The sequence below is a fragment of the Sycon ciliatum genome, chromosome 4 (genome assembly GCF_964019385.1).
Source record: "Sycon ciliatum chromosome 4, ocSycCili1.1, whole genome shotgun sequence".
NCBI lineage: Eukaryota > Metazoa > Porifera > Calcarea > Leucosolenida > Sycettidae > Sycon > Sycon ciliatum.
Window position 1 is genome coordinate 41,879,386 of NC_088646.1, and position 21,795 is coordinate 41,901,180.

General features: G+C 48.9%; 1 protein-coding gene across 1 annotated transcript in view; it reads left to right on the forward strand.

Annotated features, from left to right (window-relative positions):
• Window positions 1-8,559: 8,559 nt before the first annotated feature.
• Window positions 8,560-21,795, forward strand: part of LOC135816232 (lysosomal Pro-X carboxypeptidase-like) — a 48,137-nt gene continuing 34,901 nt past the window's right edge. The window contains exons 1-5 of the mRNA XM_065329640.1: window positions 8,560-8,800; window positions 13,623-13,760; window positions 15,535-15,636; window positions 16,946-16,981; window positions 18,420-18,458. Coding sequence (XP_065185712.1) covers window positions 8,648-8,800; window positions 13,623-13,760; window positions 15,535-15,636; window positions 16,946-16,981; window positions 18,420-18,458 — 468 coding nt within the window. The 5' untranslated portion in view covers window positions 8,560-8,647. The remainder of the gene's footprint in view (window positions 8,801-13,622; window positions 13,761-15,534; window positions 15,637-16,945; window positions 16,982-18,419; window positions 18,459-21,795) is intronic.

The following is a 21,795-nucleotide window of genomic DNA, read 5'->3' on the forward strand; positions in this document are numbered from 1 at the left end:
CCTTTTCCAATCGGGTTGAAGTACATGTACACTGGTATTCTAAACTTATTTACGAAGGAGACAGTCCGTTGATGATCTTCAACTCTTCGAAGTACAATGTACATTAGTAGTATTTATTATTTGACTAGGGGAGTCCCAACAGGCATGGCCTTGTTACAGGGAACCCTAGGTGAATCTTTGTGAGGTGAGCAAAAGTACCAGCAGATTGTGCCTGACGACAGTTTGGAGGAAGAGTGTTCCACCGACCTGCCGCCAGAAAAGAAACTGAGCGCAGTCCATACCCAATATGTACAGTAGGTAATACTAAGGCAGCTGTATCCTGGCCAAGAGTACGAGCATTTGTGTGCGGGCCAACTGCACGCAGGAGAAACAGTGACTGAAGGAGGGGGCTAGTAATTGATGACAAACAGCGATAGACCAAAACGTATAGTTTCAAATTAACTCGTTGCTCAAACGAATACAGATGACACCGTTGTAAAACTAATGCAGTTGGGGTCATTCTATCTAAACCAAATGCCTTCTTCATCGCAATATGGCTGACCGTTACAAGCCTGTTAGGCCATCATTTTTTATATCTATGTTTCGCGTCAGTTCAACTTCCAGAATCATATGCGAGAGGTGGAAAAAAATAAAAAATTGCAAAATTAATAATAAAAAAGGCTCATCAGAGGTGTATGCACTGTACATAGCACAACTGGAGGTGGAGCATTCCTCGTTTGTACCCGTGGTTTTTGCAACCACTGGCGGCCAGGGGAAAGCTGCTTCGGCACTCTTTGCCAGGATTGCCAGCAAGCTGTGTGAAAAGCGCCTTGAGCCTTTCCCGGTTATGATGGCTTTTGTACGGGCGAAGATCTCCTTTTGCCTTGTTCGAGCAATGGTTGCCAGTCTACGTGGTCACCGTCGGAACCCGCCTCGACATCTGTCTGGTTCGGCTGTGCTGGCAGCTGCTGAATGTGCCCTGGTGCCATAAACGGTGTACATGATACAGTACAGTTTCTTTGGTAATGGTGTTTCATTTACTTTTGTATTTTTCAGTTCGTTCTCTTTGTATTTAACTCCTCATTGTTTTTTTTACCAGGCGTGGGCCATCCCCTGACTTCATAGGTGCCAAACATTTTACGTTTTTCATTTCTATTTTGAGAGTTAATAAAAATTACCGCCTGTTTATGTAACTATAAAAAATATTTAAAAAAATATTATTTTCTGGCTTTCCTTGATTTTCCGTTATCTTTGTGCACAGCCAGTAACTTCCACATCCTTCTTTCTACAGTACGCAACAAGATCATCAGCACTGCAGTTGATATTGATGCCCCCAACGAAAAAAAACAAAACAATAGCTCGTGCATGGTGTACATTCGAAAGAAAAATCGTACATCGAAGCACAACATCTGGGTTATCAGCAAGAGTAAATATTCACTTTGGACAGAGGAGGCTAGGCATCCGTTGGTGCCTATGCTTCGCTGGATTATTGTACTCAGACTTCAGCAGCGGTGCAGCAAAGACCTCCGGAACGACGCATCCTCTCAACTTCAGGCGATCAATGCTGTCTGGTGTTAGCTCATAGAATATTGCTCCCAGATGCCGAACAAACGATTTGCCAACGCTGGCCTAGAGGCCATTTCTGAATCTCAGCTTCGCCGTATGCAACCAGTCCACACTGATGACTCGTACAATCGTACACTCACCGTGCATGTAAGATTTTTTATTTTTTTCCGAAAAAAATCAAAACGTATGCGTGCGGACGACGCGAAACATAGCTATAAAAAATGATGGCCTTATATAGGGTAGTTTTCAAACAGTGCACATACGCATTACTTGCATATTCTAGAGTAGACTGTATAATTGACAAGAAGAAAGTTCTCCGAGCTGTAGCTGATAAATTGCGACGGCCATGAGCAAAACAGGCTAGTTTAGCGAAGACCACTGAACACACCTTTTCTACTTGTGGGCGGAACGTTAGATGCTCATCGATTAGTATACCAAGGTATTTCACATTGCTGACCCATTCGGGATACTTCGTGGTTATTCGACGTTCTTTATCCTCAGATTCAGTTTAACAGAATACTCTGTAGACGAATTCCAGGTCATTCTTCTTTTCCATTGTGTACTGTTCCTCGTCAGTGTGCCGTTCTGTGTGGAGTGTACACGTGCATGTTGTGTCCGTTGTGTCTGTTTATGTATGGTCCGTACGCTGGAGTACTGCCGCCGTACAAGTTCACTGCCTTTCAGGCAGTGAACATGTGGTTTTTTTTAAAAATGTTGACGTAGGTACGCGTTTCTCGAGCTCTGTAGTCTTCAGTGGATTTTCCAACTCCAACGTGCCTCTCCTGCAAACCAGCCGATGCAGAGTGCCACTTGTTGCCGGTGCAACGGCAACGGCACCTGTGTTCGGTGCGATTGCACGAAGGAGGGTCGGAAGTGTCGGAATTGTATCCCCTCGAAGAAGAACAAATGCCGAAACGGCTCCCCAACATCCCAACCGTCTTCTCAACCGTCGTCGACGACTACAGCTACCGTACCCGTAGGAACTGCACGAAACTCTGTTCGTGATACGGTAACGGACCACACTGTCAGCAGGACGTCGACAAGCTCCGACAACAGAGCAACCGCAGTTTCCGATACGACACTAGACTCCGTACCCGTACCAAATGTCTCGAATGTGCACAAGCCAGTAGTCACCGAGAGTGCAGCCGCAGTACTCACCACCACCCTACTTGCAGAGTGCAGAGACGGTCGTCACGGACCACCTCGCACAGCCCGGTCGAGCTCGCCTCCCGGTGCCAGTAGCACTGTAGTACCCGTACAGGTGCCGAACTCGCCTGACACCAATGGCAGTGCTGATGTCGAACCTGCCAGCCAAGCGCCTGAGCCAGCGGACGCGGAGCGTGCCACCGTGACCGTAGTGGACCTAGTTGACCTACCAGCGAGTGGGGACGTAGATCCACACGATGTCCGACTGCTAGCCACACTCAACATGTCCCAAGCAACAATGGACGTCGCTGATCCTGTTATCCCGGACCTGCCACCCCATCCTCCCCTGCGGGACCCCACACTCGGAATGGGAGATCTGGACGGTCCCACGTTTTCCAACCGGATATCCGAGGCGTACGAGAAGGTAGTTCATTTTGCCCCAAACCTGTTGGACGTACCAATGGGCAGCACGGGCCGAACCTTTATCCGTATGCTGAGTTCACACTTCCACGCCTTTGGTAACAACTCCTCAGGTGCAGCTGACTACGCCCTGAAAACGGCGATGGTAATGCAGCAGTTGCTCCTTCAGAAACCTGGCGGGACCGTAGCGGCAGCAGCTCACAAGGTTTGCATCGAGCGCCGCATTGCCTCGTGGGATTCCGGAGACGTACAGGTGCTACTCCAAGAATCCGTGACTATCCAAGACCAGATCGTCAAGGCCCGCAGGCGAAACGCACGGCACGAGGGACACACGGTCGACCCGGCACGCAGATTTGCGTCTGACATTGAGCGTGGCAGGCTCTCGGCAGCCACTCGTCAACTCTCCCCCGACATGGGTGGTGGAGTTCTCGATCTTGACGACACCATTGGAGAAACAACCGTGCTTGATGTGCTGCGCAGTAAGCACCCACAGGGCGAGGCAGTCACAGCAGCGGCTCTCCTCCCAGGGCTACCCCCAGCACAGCCCCACCCAGTGCTCTTCACCAAGCTGGACAGGACCGCTGTGCGCCAAGCTGCACTGCATACCACCGGTTCTGCAGGGCCGTCTGGGATGGACGCAGATGGCTGGAGGCGTATGTGCACAGCGTTTGGGGACATTTCAGACGACCTATGTGATGCTCTCGCCAGCTGTGCCCGGCGAATCGCCACTCAGTACGTCAACCCAGCATCGATGGAAGCCTACACGGCATGCCGGCTTATCCCTCTAGATAAGAAACCGGGTGTGCGCCCAATAGGCATCGGTGAAACCGTCCGTCGTATCATCGGCAAGGCTATTCTGAGCGTGGCGGGGGACTCTGTTCGTGAGGCGACAGGGTCACTGCAGATGTGCGGAGGCCAGGAATGTGGCATTGAGGCGGCCATTCACGCCATGCACGACACGTTCCATGAAGAAGATGTTGACGCTGTGCTTATGGCGGATGCATCCAATGCGTTCAATCGCCTTAACAGAGAAGCATGTATGCGCAACGTAGCGCACCTCTGTCCAGCCATCACACCCGCTATCGTAAACTGCTACCGTCAGCCGGCCCGCCTATTCGTGGACGGGGAGTGCCTCCTATCGCGAGAAGGCACAACGCAGGGAGATCCTCTTGCTATGCCGATGTACGCTTTGGGGGTACTCCCCCTGGTGCGCAGAGTGGCAACCCCAGGAACACGCCAGAGCTGGTATGCGGATGACTCGTCCGCGGGTGGCGGGCTCAACCCTCTCCGCCAGTGGTGGGACCGACTCGTCGGGGATGGGCCGGCGTTCGGGTATTTCATTAACCCCAGCAAGTCCGTCCTCGTCGTCAAGCGGGACAAGCTAGAGGCAGCCGAGACCATCTTCGCCGGCACGGGTGTGTCTATCACCACTGACGGGTGCCGTCACCTTGGATCAGCCATCGGAACTGATCAGTTTGTGCAGGAGTTTGTGGCTTCCAAGGTGGCCACCTGGTCGCAGGAGCTGTGCAAGCTGACAGATTTCGCCCGGTCACAGCCTCAAGCAGCTTACTCTGCACTGGTGAACAGCCTCCAACACCGGTGGTCCTTCCTGTGTCGGGTTCTCGATGGTGCTGCAGAACAGCAGGCACCCCTGGAGGACATCATCCACCGCCGCCTAATCCCTGCCATTAGTGGACGGACGGCGCCCAGTGAAGCTGAACGCACTTTGCTCACTTTCCCCTGCCGGCATGGAGGCCTCGGCGTGGCCAACCCTGCCACTTTTGGCTCACAGTACGGCACCTCCAGGCTAATCACCACTGCGCTGTACGACAAGATCATGGCGCAAGAAGAGCACCTCGATGATGCTCTTGCCTGTGTCCGCAGGGCCAAGAGTCAGGCTCGCTCTGAGGCCAGAAAGGCAATGAAGATAGCTGCCGATACGTTCCGCACCGAACACAGCGAACTCGATCTCGCTATCAGTCTGGCAGAGGAGAAGGGAGCATCAAGCTGGCTTACCTGCCGACCCATCGCTCGCCACGGCTTCGCTTTGTCGAAGGGGGAATTCCGGGATGGCCTCTGCCTCCGTTACGGTTGGACGCCTGCTCGCCTGCCCACCACCTGTGTTTGCGAGAAGGCATTCACCACTGCTCACGCCTTGTCCTGTCCTTTCGGTGGGTTCCCCTCGATCCGCCACAACGAGGTGCGCGACATACTGGCAAGCTCATTGAAGGGTGTCGCCCACAACGTCGCAGTGGAGCCACATCTCCAACCCCTGACTGGGGAGCAGTTTCAGCTCCGGTCAGCATCAACCGAGGATCAAGCTCGTTTGGATGTGGTGGCCAGTGGAGTTTGGGGGGGTCGGTTCGAACGCACTTTTATTGATGTACGGGTGTTCAACCCTTATGCGTCTTCGAACCGCACCTCCTCTCTCTCTGGCTGCTACCGGCACCATGAGCAAGAGAAACGGCGTCGATATGATCGGAGAGTCCGAGAAGTGGAGCGATCCACTTTTCTCCCCTTTGTGCTCTCTTCCACCGGAGGATGCGGCAAGGGTGCCGCTGCACTGGTGAGCCGGATTGCACATCTCCAGTCGCTACGTGGGAGGGAGGCGTATTCTGTGCTAATTGCCCACCTCCGCTGCAGGCTGTCTTTCGCCCAGCTGCGTTCGAGTGTCATGTGTCTGCGTGGGGCTCGCCGAGTTTGGCAGCCTCCAATGGATGGCTGTGCCTCCCTGGCTGTCGTGGAGGCTAGGGTGTCCCGTTGAGCCTTGCCCCGTGATTGTGCGGACTATGCTATGCTTCTCTTGCTGTCTGATCACATGCGACGTCATCATTATGTGATTTGTTTTCAATCCTCCGCCATGGCAAATTGTGTTTTGTTCGCCCGTAAAAGAGGCTTTTACTACTACAAGTAAAAAAAAAAAAAAAAAAAAAAAAAAAAAAAAAAGGCAGTGAACATGTACGGTGGCAGTGCCCTAGCGTACGTACCGTGCACCGGGATTTATATTCTATATAAATCCCGCGCGGGATTTATACTGGCCAATATAACCATGGCTAGACGAGCGCTGATTGGCTGAAAACAGGCCCTCCGTACCATACCATGGTATAACATGCATTATGCTAGTGCCATTTTCTGCAAGAAAATGCTTGCACATCAATGCGTATAATACGGTATTGATATGATGTGAAGGCCATCATTTACATATTGATATAGGGCATTCCATTGATTGGTGACAGAAAAAAACAAAAGAAATTATAGCAATAAAAACTGCTTTATGGCAGTTTTCTAAAAAAAGTTATTGTGTTCTACAGTCCATTTCAAAACTATAGACGCGTACCTAGGCAAAAACCGTTATGCCAGCATCTATACCACATAAAAATCTGTGATCACTTTGTGCATAAATTTTTCCAAATTGGGCGTCTGTTATCCAATCCTTTAGAAACTATATGAGAGTATTTGTGGAGCGATCCTGAGCAATATTCCTAAAACTATTCTCAAAAAGTTCCAGCCAAATTTGAAATATTTCAAAAACCCTACGCGTCTATAGTTTTGAAATGCACTGTAGTCCATGGACCCCGTCTAAAAAGTAAGAAATTAACGAAATGTGATAGCTGAAAATTAAAATTTCACACAAAACCTCACCCCCCCCCCCCCCACACACACGCACAGAGATGAGGGTCCAGCGGATTCCGCCGGCAGAAAAATTGGCAGAATTCGGTACTTTTTCTGGTAAGGTTCATGCATGTTTGGTATGTGGATAAAGAAATGGAGCAGAATTCGAGAAATTGCCCGCCATAAGGTTTGTATGGTTCTGCCAATTTCACTGCTTTTCGAGCAGAATCTGCCACCTTTTCGAGCAGAATCCGTCGGTCCCTACCACAGACACACACCACGAGACCATAAATCTGAAACGGCATGCATTTTGACACACACACGCACACATGCACACACACACACAGTCACACACACAACACACACACACACACACACACACACCACGAGACCATACATGTACATCTGAAACGGCATACGTTTCGACGGGCTTTAGAAGGCCACGAGTTAGGTGATCCACATCAAGACAATACGCACCACCAGCCCAGCTACATGTACCGATATCTCATACTAGATAGCAACTGAACGCGGCACACATACTACACACAAGAGCGCGTACAACGGCAACTTTCTCCTTATGCTTACGGTTGTCGAATACAGCATTGACGACACACCGAGACACACAGAGGAACACAAACTAGGGTCTACAATGTACACACATACCGGTACATGTGCATGCACAATGTACATGTATACACAGCTATGCGTTTGCGTCTCGGTTTTTATGCTCCCTTCAAAGGTTTATGTATACGGCATGTATGATTTATGTTGCTTGAGTACACCCACTTTGAAGGTCGAAGTTGGATTATACAGGGCGTGAACAGGTGAGATTTTTATGTCTAGCTGTTAATTACCCTTACCTTAGCCCACCAAGGAAATCGGAATAATCAAACTCGATGGTGCTCCAACTTCATTTCGACGTAGAAAATTCGCTGTTTGAACATCTCAATTTCAAAGGGTAACCACTGATTTCGAAGTGAAAAACGTTTCCTGATCGCCATAAAAAAATTCCTGCCGACACACACCATAACAAGCTCCAAGTTCACAAACAGTGGCCACAAACGGTTGCTCGTCATGAAGGTGGTTCGACACTTTCGACCAAATTCGTTCACTTCCGTATTCAGATGACAATTATTTTTGCCGTCATCAAGACTTATTTGGGCCCAAAAGCGCAAAAATCAGTGTAAGGGCATGTTCGATTGGTAGGATCGGGATCCCGATCCACCGGATCCACTGGATTCGCACCCTTTCGATTGGTCGGATCCGGATCCGGATCCTTCGGATTTGGATCCGGTCAACCCTCCTCGGGGAGCAGGGTTGACCGGATCCAACGGATCCAAATGTGACCTTTGTGCATATATGGCTGGTAAAAATCATTTTTGTACGCATTGTGGTACGCACACGTGGATGGAGATAGAGCTTGTTGACTTTTTGTACGACCTACGGGATGAGTACGACGTTCACCCTTTTGGGTGCCTTGTGAGCGCCATTTTCAACATGGCAACCGTCAAGGTCCAAAATAAAGTGTTCAGTTGAATCTGAAGGATCCGAGGGATCTGAGATCTGGATCCCGATCCCGATCCTTACCAATCGAACATGCCCTAAGTCTCGATTATAATATTAGTGGCAGAGATATGTTTTTTGCACGCTTGAGTTGAGGATGGACTGCACTGTTGGTACCAGGGAGTAGTAAAATACAACTCCCTGGTTGGTACAGCGTAACAGCGCATCAGCTCACGTGACAGCACCTACACGTCATGGTGGCATGGTGCACGTCGCATGGCACAGCTCAGGCAAGGCAAGATCAAGAAAAGAGTCAAGAGTTTGTTTTTTGAATTTTGTAGGTGTCGTCGAGTTGTTTTTAATAGTTTCTTGTCTGTTCTAGAATGAAGAGGTGGAACAGGGATTGAGAAAGTGTAGAACGATGTTGAAAATTCTTGGTGCCGTATGGCTCCTTGCACTATCCTGGCATCATGCTCATTCTTTTAGAGCCGTGTTTCCCACACCTCAGCAACCGGACGTGGACAAGGATTTGCAATATGACTATGAGTGGAAAACGAAATATATCGAACAAAAGGTACATGTATTTGCCATTTGTGTATACCGGTAATTGCTGCTTGTTTCGTCAGACGTCACCTAGTTTATAAATCTATTTACTCCATTCCCCCCGCCTAGTCGATGGTTCTCAACAGCACAGTGTTTGTTTTCTGATAATTATTATCAGCGCCACTTATTTAGCTGCGAATTAGGAACGTCACGCATGTTTCCTCCCTGAGCATGATAATTCTTGTGTTTATTCGTTTGCCTTGGAGATAGGGAGCTACACATACAATTCGTAGAGCGGTTCCGCTTTCCAAATGGTGGGCTCTGTTTTTCATTCTCGTTCATTCCATTCTCCAAAAATTTAAGGTAGCTTGAGCCTATATCGCGAAAAATATCGGAGATCAAAAACCACTTTCTGTCCGATTTTTTTTCAAATTTTCAGGGTTGAAGCATCATGAGGGCAAGCTGTTAACCTCTTTAGCACGACGCTACCTGAGCGCGCCCCACGACAACACCTGTAAAAGTCGCATTTTCCCATGAAAGTACTAGCTGCTCAAGGATCGATAACTTTACCTTCCCTTGGACGAATTCCACGATCTTGAGCTTCCTGGAAAGGTCTTGAGACGAGTGACAAACTGGTGTCAAACCCAGCTCGGAGCGAAACCAAAACCCCGTGCTACAGTCTGGCAAACATCATCCACGCGCTCGACAGACTTGAGCACGGCCAAGACTAACCAAGCTCAAATATTCAGCTGCCATTTCGGTCTCCTTGCTCGTATCGAGCTCAAATTTTTTGTGAGGACTCACGGGATCCACTACCATCATTTGAATCTTGTTTCCATGGCAGCAGGTAGCGCACAAATGATCTATGATGGAAAATACGCGTTCTGCAAACTGCGCAAAAAAATCGAGTTGAAATTTGCCGTGTCGAGTCGCATATCTCAACAACCGGTAGTCGCATCGCTTCGGCGATTGTTTCTATCGCCAGCTGAGAGCTTTCTCTTGCAGATACATGTTTCGATTGTGAGAATCGACCAAGTATTGAGTGAGTTACGATAGTTTGAACAAGTCACTATGGACTCTACACGGACCCCACGACTATGAGATGCAGGTTCACTGTACAGTGTACAGCGCGCGTCGTACTAGTACGACGGCCGTGGGGCATGCAACTCATGTGCGTCGTACTAGTACGACGCTCGCGCTAAAGGGGTTAAAGGGGAAGTATACCCTAAAATCAAATTTTCACCAGTTGTAGCCTTCGGGGTGCTGAGTCGAATGGTCTTGGTCCGAGGAAGCTGAGACGCTCCCTTCCTACTTGAATCCCAATCGAACTCGCGCACTTCCACCGAAACTGGGTGACTGCGCCCTACTAGATGGGGATTTGTATGCAAAATGTCACTAAAAGCGCCATTTCGTTCTTATAAAAGCACGGATGACCGCCATTGGCCCATATGTTGTAGTCTTTTGGACGCTGAGTCGACTGGTTTTGGTCCGAAAAGGCTGCGATGCAGCGTTCCTCCTTTATTCCCAATCGAACATGGTTGAACGAGCGGTCACGTGCTCCTGCGTACACCAGTCACCTGGTCACCGTGCTTGCAGGGTACAACTTACTAGCCTGTTTGACCTTTTTTGGGTGCAGTCCTGTCACTCGAGTTGAACTCGAGTTGAACCTTGGTGTGAAAGTTGTCGCCTGCTGGCGCGGTGACCAGGTGATTTGGGCACCCAGGAACACGTGACCGCTTGTTCAACCATGTTCGATTGGGAATAAAGGAGGAACGCTGCATCGCAGCCTTTTCGGACCAAAACCAGTCGACTCAGCGTCCAAAAGACTACAACATATGGGCGAATCGCGGTCATCCGTGCTTTTATAAGAACGAAATGGCGCTTTTAGTGACATTTTGCATACAAATCCCCATCTAGTAGGGCGCAGTCACCCAGTTTCGGTGGAAGTGCGCGAGTTCGATTGGGATTCAAGTAGGAAGGGAGCGTCGCAGCTTCCTCGGACCAAGACCATTCGACTCAGCACCCAGATGACTACAACTGGTGAAAATTTGATTTTAGGGTATACTTCCCCTTTCATCCCAAAATTTGGCTAGTGCGAAATGAATCCTTCCCTATATTTGGGGCCTGTGAAAGACACACCCATACGCTCGCAGTTATGTCGCGAAATAAGAGAAAAACCTACTTTTACAAACAGGAGTTCGCTTTTCATTTGTTTCTAAGAGACCATGATATAAGTGCAATTCAATTCTTTTTCTGGTATTCAGGACCACTATAATCACACACTGTTGAGGCAAATACACTGGAATCAATTACGAGAGACGATCTTTTCTTCGCATATTTATGCAAACAGTGGGTAAACGAGTCCAATGACCTAACTCCATTTTGACATAACTTTACGATACTGATGTAATGCGATGCAAATAGCAAGAAAAACTCAATCATTGTATTTTGCAAAATTTAACTTCAAAGCATTTGGAACTATATCAAATTACTGACATGATTGCAAGAAGCAACAGATGAAAGTTGGAAGCATTTTATTGTCCTCAATGCAAACCTGTCTCTTTCTTAGAGAACGCCTTGTTGGGGCTACTGCATAGCAGGAAATTTTCGGACGCAAATATTTTCGGACAAAGCCAAAATTCGACCTTTCGGACGGATTTTATTTTCGTACAGTGCTGCGTGCTAACTGCACGTGTTCGCAAGCCGTACGCATGTACAGTGTACATAGTTTCACATGAACACATTTTAGTACGGAATTAATTTTAGTACAAAAGAGGCCGTGTACGAAATCATACGAAAATAAATTCCGTCCGAAAATTTCCTGCTATACGGTACTTCGAGGGGCCATAACCCCTCCAAAGTGCCCAATTACATACCCTAATGTATTAATTTTCTCATTCTGGACACCCATAGCATTGCAAAAAAGGTGTTAAACTGGTAAATTTTCGGAAAAAGTATTTCGGCATGAGCTACCTTAAATACTGTTTTATGGAAAAAATTAATGGGGAAACCCCATTACTGGCATTATCCGTGAGCATGGTGAGAGCAACCTATTGGAACCGGTTTTGGTAAGCCAACTTGCCCCACTGTAGTGTGTGTAAATTGTGAATTGTGAATTGTGTAACTTTGCACAGTGCTACTCAATGAAATCCGATCGACTGAGCCAGTGTCACACCAGGCGCTGTGCAGCCCCAGACCTACGAACACTGGGCTGTGCAGCCCCATACCTACGAACACAGGGCTGTGCAGCCCCAGACCTATGAACACTGGGCTGTGCATGGGTACACGGTGCTAACCACCATCATGAGATCAGATTTCATTGAGCAGTACGGTATACTCTAATTTCAGAAATTTTAGCTGCTCAATATTTTCGGGTGTGAGGGCAAAAGGCCAGGTTGGGTGAACAGAGCATTTAGGTACAGAGTAGCAGTCCCGGATTATGTGTGTTTGTATTTGTTCGGTGTATTGAAATTTTAGATATGGAACAGATGCACCGAAAGTACCGAAAATAAAAGCACACCGAAAATTTGTGAAATTACGGTAACAGATTTCATTGAGTAGCAATGTATGAGAGTTTTCATTGAGCAGCAATGTATAACAGATTTCATTGAGTAGCAATGCATGAGAGTTTTCATTGAGCAGCACTGTAGAAGGACCGTTTTAACGTGCTAACGTTGGGTACCGGAGAACCGGCTGGGGAAGAACATCCAGACAGTGAAACTACATGTACTGAATGTGTGTGTGTGTGTGCACTGAAATACATGTACTGAATGTGTGTGTGTGTACTGAAGTACATACGTAGAAAATCACCGAAGTATAAGAATATGCCGGGCTGGAATGTGTCTGTTTACTATACCCATTGATTGTTTTCACACTCCTTACTAGTACCGCCAGCCCAACACTCAAAGCTTAGCATCACATCGCAACGCTAGTACCACACCATAAAGCAGGGCCGGCGCCACTGGTTCGGCCGGTACGGCCATAGTCGTACCAACTTCCCAAAAAGTCGGTCCACGTGGAATGTCCGAAACCGGGGAGAAAAAGTTTCGATGTATGATTTTGTACAGGGAGTCCCCCAGAGTGCAGGATTTGCCGTCTAAATTCCCAAAAAATTCTGGGGGAAGACCCCGGACCCCCTTAAAGATGGCCCTTCGGCCGCACCGCTCCGCGGAAGCTGCCTCCGGCCCTGTAAAGCTAGTACCACCTCCACATCTCTCCTGGTGTAAATACTGGCATGGCCCAACAGCATTTTATGTTGTCTGATGATTGCATAGCATGAAACTCAGAATTGGAAAACACAACTAGCCTTGTGCTTGTTCGGTGTACATGTACATCGTACACGTACCTGCAGGACTGCCGGAAGCAGTTTTTGGTCGGTCCGGTGGTATCATGGCCTTTCATACAGTTTGTGTGTGTGTGTGTGTGTGTGTGTGTGCATGTGCGTGTGTGTGTGTGATATGGCGGGCACAGATAACCTCCACAGTTGTAAACACGTGTTGGTTGGCATAAAGTTGGTACGGTACTAACCTGACCAACCAGACCGGTTCCGCGGTCCTGACCTGTGCAGTGGAAGCTGTGTTTACTACATGTCAAACGACAGAATGAAAACGACACAATGAAAACGACACAATGAAAACAGACAGGGTGGAATTCCGCAAATTCTTCAAAAAAGTGTTTCGATGTTCAGTATCATGAGAAGTGTACCCTCCAACTTGCTCAATTTGAGATTGTTTTTTTCTTCTGTTTGGTGTGCACGATTGCGCACGTGTGTGTGTGTGCATGGGTGTGTACATGCGTTCGCACGTGTGTGTGGGTGTGTGGGCATCACATTTTCTTGCCAACATTTACTTTAGATTGATCACTTTGGATTCGCTGAGGATGGTTCCTATGAGCAGCGCTACCTTATCAACTTAGATCATTTCCAAGCCGGTTCTCCCATCTTCTTTTATACGGGCAATGAAGGAGATATTGAACTGTTCGCTGCTAACACAGTGAGTCTCTGTTCTAAGAAGAGGTTGTAGCGACTTCGGCAATACGGAGAGTTGTGTGTTGCTCCCTACATGGGAGCTCTCGCCTTTCCTGCTTGTCAAGTGAGAATTCAAGTCGGTAGGAAAAGCGCAAGCTCCCACTTAAAGGGGAAGTATACCCTGAAATCAAATTTTTTCAGCAGTTGTAGTCTTCGGGGTGCTGAGTCGAATGGACTTGGTCCGAGGAAGCTGAGACGCTCCGTTCCTCCTTTAGGCGCCGGTCACACATGCATGGCGCTTTTGCGACACCACCAAAGCTGCACCACAAAAGTTGGGATATCCCCGGATCACCATGGATACTGCGCCTGGCGCCACTGGCGCCACGGCGGCAATCTCAAAAGCGCCACAACCAAAAAATTGGTGGCGAAACACAAAAGCGGTAGTGCAACTTTTGCGGCGTTGTCGTTGTTGGATCTCTTGGATCTTGGAAAAATTAGTTTTTCATCTCTCGTCATGAAGTGGACTGCTGACCAAGAGCAACTGCTCCTCTCCCTCTATTTCGAGGTCAAGACAAGACACCATGACACCAGAGTCGAGTCCCATCCGACATGGGACTCGACTCAGGCGTCCACCGATGCTCAAGGAGCTTCCGCAAGATTCAAGCGAAGAGAAATTGAACAACATGAATATTGAGGCAATCTCCATAGCTCTCCGCAGTCGCTGGTCACGACGTAGTCGGCGATTCTGGGCGTTTCTGCGATCCATACCAGCGCAGGAAAGGAAAGACAACAGTGATAGGAATTTAAAATGAAACAGCCAACTCAGTCAAAATGCAACAAAGCAGGTAACTTCCTGAAGAATTTTGAGGCTACAGTCTTTTTCAGAGAAAAGTTTTACGACATCTGTGGAGACCCGTGAAGCTGCGTGCGTACCAAAGCCTTTGCATGTGTGACCGCCGGCAGAAAAGAGCCGCAAAAGCGCCCACTGCCAGCGTGTTGGAGGCAGCCGCAAAAGCGGTGTCGCCGCCTGCATGTGTGACCGGCGCCTAATTCCCAATCGAACTCGTGCACTTCAACCGAAACTGGGTAACTGCGCCCTACTAGATGGGGATTTGTACGCAAAAGTCACTAAAATCGCCGTTTCGTTCTTGTAAAAGCATGGATGATCGCGATTGGTCCATATGTTGTAGTCTTTTGGACGCTGAGTCGACTGGTTTTGGTCCGAAAAGGCTGCGATGCAGCGTTCGGCCCTTATTCCCAATCGAACACGGGTGAGTAAGCGGTCACGTGCTCATGCGTACACCAGTCGCCTGGTCACCGTGCCTGCAGGCTACAATTTTCACACCAAGGTTCAACTCAAAGGTTCAAAAGTTCAACTCGAGTGACAGAAACGCTGTAAAAGTTGTAGCCTGCAGGCACGGTGACCAGGTGACTGGTGTACGCATGAGTTCGTGACCAGCTACTCACCCGTGTTCGATTGGGAATAAGGTGGGAGAGAGAGAGAGAGAGAGAGAGAGAGAGAGAGAGAGAGAGAGAGAGAGAGAGAGAGAGAGAGAGAGAGAGAGAGAGAGAGAGAGAGAGAGAGAGAGAGAGTGACGGTACAGACATCGGTGGCAGTGATGTCATGCAAGTGAGACTACAATCTAGCAATTTGTTCTTGCAGTTCACTGTTGAAGAGGAAGCACCTTGATTTGTACCATATCCAGTGTTGTGTGTGCTGAATGTGCTGAATGTGCAATACAGCATGTACCTGTATAGGATTTCAGACATGTTTTGCTTGATATATTCTTGTGTTGTAGGGGTTCATGTGGGAGCTGGCTGAAGAGTTTCATGCTGCTGTAGTGTTTGCTGAACATCGTTACTATGGTCAATCTATGCCTTGTGGTGCTCAGTCTTATTCGGTAAGTAGTTCATGCAGTAATTCAGCAACCCTGCATGTAATTAATGTGTGCTTTTGACAGCACGGATGCGTGATTAGCAATAACGTGCTCTGCTTCAGTGGTTTACAGTAAAGCTCCCCAAATCTTGTTTTCCAGATCTGGGTACTCCCATCTACGAGGCAACTTTCTGACCATCTCGAGTCGCAAAGAATTTGTTTTCAACGAATCACACAGAATTTTTAATTGACATTGACCGTGTTGACTTGCAAGCACTCCGTATGTATGTTCCGAGTTACGGACGATTCTAATCAGTTCAACTGTCCATGTACATTCATTCTTGCAGAATAATATAAGAAAGTAAGATTGATGTGTGGCATCGCTGTCAACTCAGATACACACTTGGAATCACCTTTCCCAATATCATTATGAATATTGCTCTTCAGGCTGTCTCCAGACTAGATTCAAAACAGCCTATAAGTCGTATTTATACAGAAGTTTCCAAGGCAACTACAATAATCTGGCGGGAAGCCTGAAAAGCTACCCAATCCTTTCAGGCAGGGTGCGAACCCTTGTACAAGGCAACTTTCCTGCATTTATCGTACTTTTACCAGGCAGTGGTAGATTTTTCTTGTGACCAGACGAGACCACACGACGCTTGCAGACACCACCACGAACATTTCACCAGCCGCACTCCACGACAGCTAGAAGTTGCTCCTAATAAGCCTTATTCCGTTCCATTATGATGACGGGAACTCATCAGAGGAGAAACAGATATTGAATGAAAGGGGTTAAACTAAATGATACTGTTTTATAGAAGATACTGGCGCAATGTGTGTACACTCAACAATCACATGTGACACATCAACACGAATACAATGGTGTAGAACAGGATCACACAGCTATCACATGTGCCAAGTCAATCACAAGGACAAAGAGAAGTACACAGAATAGGTTGCGCTAAAACTACACGTCGCAAAGTATACTGACGTGGTGACAAAGTTTGAAATTGGTTGACTATGTAACTGCAGAACTTGTTTGTTTCATTATGACGGCAGCGACGACAGACGGTTCAAGTAAAATGTCTTCTGCTGAACCTTGTAAGCCGTCGGTGCAATACTGGCTGGTTACCGTAGTTCGAAAATGAATCTTTTTCTTAGTGTGTTTTCACTCCATTTTTACTCTCCGCCTGCCCCCTCCCCATTTCATCTCGCCATCTCTCTCTCTCTCTCTCTCTCTCTCTCTCTCTCTCTCTCTCTCTCTCTCTCTCTCTCTCTCCCTCTCTCTCTCTCCCTCTCTCTCTCTCCCCATCTTGGTATTTTGTGTTCCACAGACTCCAGAGAAGTTGAACTATTTTACAAGTGAACAGGTGAGGTTGCTAGTGATGTGTTCTATACTGGTATTGTCACTGACCTTGTTACTGACCTTGTTACTGTCACTGACCTTGTTACTGACCTTGGTACTGACTTTGTTACTGACCTTGGCACTGTCACTGACCTTGTTACTGTCACTGATACGTCATGTAGTGTTGTTGGCAGTGTACCGGCTGGTATACATGTAGCGCTAGTGGCAGTGTACATGTGTAGTATTGTCATTGTCAGTGCCTACACAGTCTGATTGCTTGTATCCATGACTACAGTCTGATTGCTTGTATCCATGACTACAGTCAGATTGCTTATATCCATGACTACAGTCTGATTGCTTGTATCCATGACTACAGTCTGATTGCTTATATCCATGACTACAGTCTGATTGCTTATATCCATGACTACAGTCTGATTGCTTATATCCATGACTACAGTCTGATTGCATGTATCCATGGCTACAGTCTGATTGCTTGTATCCATGACTACAGTCTGATTGCTTATATCCATGACTACAGCACTGTTCTTGTTTGTACTATGTGCTATTTGAAAAGCAGAGTGTTCAGCTTCTGTATGCTTGTCTGTCACAGCAAGATTCATTGATTACATCACTGGTTATGCAGATCAGTAGCTGGAATTGGTGTAGTGCGTACAACTGAGCTGCAGTTTTGCAGCAAGAGACCTGCTGGGATCCTGCTTGTCCGCACTGCATCATCAACATGTGATGTAATCCATGAAGCAAGCTACGGCTACTCGAGAAATGGGCATAGGAGAAAATAAAACTTGAGCGGTGTAACTGATGTACCTTCCAGCCTGTGGACTGTGTCAGGCGGAAGATAGGATGAAGAGTTGAAGACTGTTTTAAAACCAGTCATTTCACAACTCCACAATGCGCACACTTCTATGTAGAACGTGCGCAATTGCACCAGTTTTGCCCTATGCAACATCATTCATTCAATCGCGCTAATCGTTCATTATCTACTCCCTCCACTGATAAGCTCTGTTGGAGTGAAACATCTGTCTGGAGGGTCTGAAATTTCAAAATTTCTGCGGATTTGTCCTCGCTATAATGATGATATGCAAGGGGAGTGACTCGGCTGATAGCGCATTGTGGAGTGACGATGGTGATATCATATGCAAGGCTGATAGCGCATTGTGGAGTAGTGATGGTGATGTGCAAGTGGAGTGACTCGGCTGAGAGCTCATTGTGGATAGGTGAAGTAACTGGTTACATTTTTTGTCCATACATGTATTATTTGATGCTGCTCTTGAGGGTGGTGGTTGTGGTGCTCCCATGGACACTGCTTGGGGTGGTGGTTGTGGTGCTCCCATGGACACGGAAAGCCACCTGATTTAGTCTCATACATGGGAGTCATGAATTCTCTACCGATTTTGCATCTCATGCTTTTTTGCCACTGTTTACATGTCTTTTCTTTGTGACAGGCTCTGGCAGATTATGCTGTTCTGGGTGAACGTTTGAAGGTCAGCAGTTGTCACCTGTGTTTCCCATTGCATCATGAATTTATCGACATTGTTTGAAAATCACTTCACTCTTGCGAATGTGATATGTGGCACCAAAAGTCGAAACCAGGGTTGGGTGTTATTTGGTGAGTATGGGTTTTGTATGGCTTTGGGCAGTCAACTAGCATTCTAAACTTGCTGTTGCTGTTGTCAGTGCTGGTGCTGTCAGTGCTGCTGTTGTCAGTGCTGGTGCTGTCAGTGCTGGTGTTGTCAGTGCTGGTGTTGTCAGTGCTGGTGTTGTCAGTGCTGGTGTTGTCAGTGCTGGTGTTGTCAGTGCTGGTGTTGTCAGTGCTGGTGTTGTCAGTGCTGGTGTTGTCAGTGCTGGTGTTGTCAGTGCTGGTGTTGTCAGTGCTGGTGTTGTCAGTGCTGGTGCTGTCAGTGCTGGTGCTGTCAGTGCTGGTGTTGTCAGTGCTGGTGTTGTCAGTGCTGGTGTTGTCAGTGCTGGTGCTGTCAGTGCTGGTGCTGTCAGTGCTGGTGTTGTCAGTGCTGGTGTTGTCAGTGCTGGTGTTGTCAGTGCTGGTGCTGTCAGTGCTGGTGTTGTCAGTGCTGGTGTTGTCAGTGCTGGTGCTGTCAGTGCTGGTGTTGTCAGTGCTGGTGCTGTCAGTGCTGGTGTTGTCAGTGCTGGTGTTGTCAGTGCTGGTGTTGTCAGTGCTGGTGCTGTCAGTGCTGGTGTTGTCAGTGCTGGTGCTGTCAGTGCTGGTGTTGTCAGTGCTGGTGTTGTCAGTGCTGGTGTTGTCAGTGCTGGTGTTGTCAGTGCTGGTGCTGTCAGTGCTGGTGCTGTCAGTGCTGGTGCTGTCAGTGCTGGTGTTGTCAGTGCTGGTGTTGTCAGTGCTGGTGCTGTCAGTGCTGGTGTTGTCAGTGCTGGTGTTGTCAGTGCTGGTGCTGTCAGTGCTGGTGCTGTCAGTGCTGGTGTTGTCAGTGCTGGTGCTGTCAGTGCTGGTGCTGTCAGTGCTGGTGTTGTCAGTGCTGGTGTTGTCAGTGCTGGTGTTGTCAGTGCTGGTGCTGTCAGTGCTGGTGTTGTCAGTGCTGGTGTTGTCAGTGCTGGTGTTGTCAGTGCTGGTGTTGTCAGTGCTGGTGCTGTCAGTGCTGGTGTTGTCAGTGCTGGTGTTGTCAGTGCTGGTGCTGTCAGTGCTGGTGCTGTCAGTGCTGGTGTTGTCAGTGCTGGTGTTGTCAGTGCTGGTGTTGTCAGTGCTGGTGTTGTCAGTGCTGGTGTTGTCAGTGCTGGTGTTGTCAGTGCTGGTGTTGTCAGTGCTGGTGTTGTCAGTGCTGGTGCTGTCAGTGCTGGTGTTGTCAGTGCTGGTGTTGTCAGTGCTGGTGTTGTCAGTGCTGGTGCTGTCAGTGCTGGTGCTGTCAGTGCTGGTGTTGTCAGTGCTGGTGTTGTCAGTGCTGGTGCTGTCAGTGCTGGTGTTGTCAGTGCTGGTGTTGTCAGTGCTGGTGCTGTCAGTGCTGGTGCTGTCAGTGCTGGTGTTGTCAGTGCTGGTGCTGTCAGTGCTGGTGCTGTCAGTGCTGGTGTTGTCAGTGCTGGTGTTGTCAGTGCTGGTGTTGTCAGTGCTGGTGCTGTCAGTGCTGGTGTTGTCAGTGCTGGTGTTGTCAGTGCTGGTGTTGTCAGTGCTGGTGTTGTCAGTGCTGGTGCTGTCAGTGCTGGTGTTGTCAGTGCTGGTGTTGTCAGTGCTGGTGCTGTCAGTGCTGGTGTTGTCAGTGCTGGTGTTGTCAGTGCTGGTGTTGTCAGTGCTGGTGTTGTCAGTGCTGGTGTTGTCAGTGCTGGTGCTGTCAGTGCTGGTGTTGTCAGTGCTGGTGTTGTCAGTGCTGGTGCTGTCAGTGCTGGTGTTGTCAGTGCTGGTGTTGTCAGTGCTGGTGTTGTCAGTGCTGGTGCTGTCAGTGCTGGTGCTGTCAGTGCTGGTGTTGTCAGTGCTGGTGTTGTCAGTGCTGGTGTTGTCAGTGCTGGTGCTGTCAGTGCTGGTGCTGTCAGTGCTGGTGTTGTCAGTGCTGGTGCTGTCAGTGCTGGTGTTGTCAGTGCTGGTGTTGTCAGTGCTGGTGTTGTCAGTGCTGGTGTTGTCAGTGCTGGTGCTGTCAGTGCTGGTGTTGTCAGTGCTGGTGTTGTCAGTGCTGGTGTTGTCAGTGCTGGTGTTGTCAGTGCTGGTGCTGTCAGTGCTGGTGTTGTCAGTGCTGGTGCTGTCAGTGCTGGTGTTGTCAGTGCTGGTGTTGTCAGTGCTGGTGTTGTCAGTGCTGGTGCTGTCAGTGCTGGTGTTGTCAGTGCTGGTGCTGTCAGTGCTGGTGTTGTCAGTGCTGGTGCTGTCAGTGCTGGTGCTGTCAGTGCTGGTGCTGTCAGTGCTGGTGCTGTCAGTGCTGGTGTTGTCAGTGCTGGTGTTGTCAGTGCTGGTGCTGTCAGTGCTGGTGTTGTCAGTGCTGGTGTTGTCAGTGCTGGTGTTGTCAGTGCTGGTGCTGTCAGTGCTGGTGTTGTCAGTGCTGGTGCTGTCAGTGCTGGTGCTGTCAGTGCTGGTGCTGTCAGTGCTGGTGTTGTCAGTGCTGGTGTTGTCAGTGCTGGTGCTGTCAGTGCTGGTGTTGTCAGTGCTGGTGTTGTCAGTGCTGGTGTTGTCAGTGCTGGTGCTGTCAGTGCTGGTGTTGTCAGTGCTGGTGCTGTCAGTGCTGGTGTTGTCAGTGCTGGTGTTGTCAGTGCTGGTGTTGTCAGTGCTGGTGTTGTCAGTGCTGGTGTTGTCAGTGCTGGTGTTGTCAGTGCTGGCGTTGTCAGTGCTGGTGCTGTCAGTGCTGGTGTTGTCAGTGCTGGTGCTGTCAGTGCTGGTGCTGTCAGTGCTGGTGTTGTCAGTGCTGGTGTTGTCAGTGCTGGTGTTGTCAGTGCTGGTGTTGTCAGTGCTGGTGCTGTCAGTGCTGGTGCTGTCAGTGCTGGTGTTGTCAGTGCTGGTGTTGTCAGTGCTGGTGTTGTCAGTGCTGGTGTTGTCAGTGCTGGTGTTGTCAGTGCTGGTGCTGTCAGTGCTGGTGCTGTCAGTGCTGGTGTTGTCAGTGCTGGTGTTGTCAGTGCTGGTGCTGTCAGTGCTGGTGCTGTCAGTGCTGGTGTTGTCAGTGCTGGTGTTGTCAGTGCTGGTGTTGTCAGTGCTGGTGTTGTCAGTGCTGGTGTTGTCAGTGCTGGTGCTGTCAGTGCTGGTGTTGTCAGTGCTGGTGGTGTCAGTGCTGGTGTTGTCAGTGCTGGTGCTGTCAGTGCTGGTGTTGTCAGTGCTGGTGTTGTCAGTGCTGGTGCTGTCACACGGCTGACTCGCGCTGTGCATATGGTAAGATGGCGTCT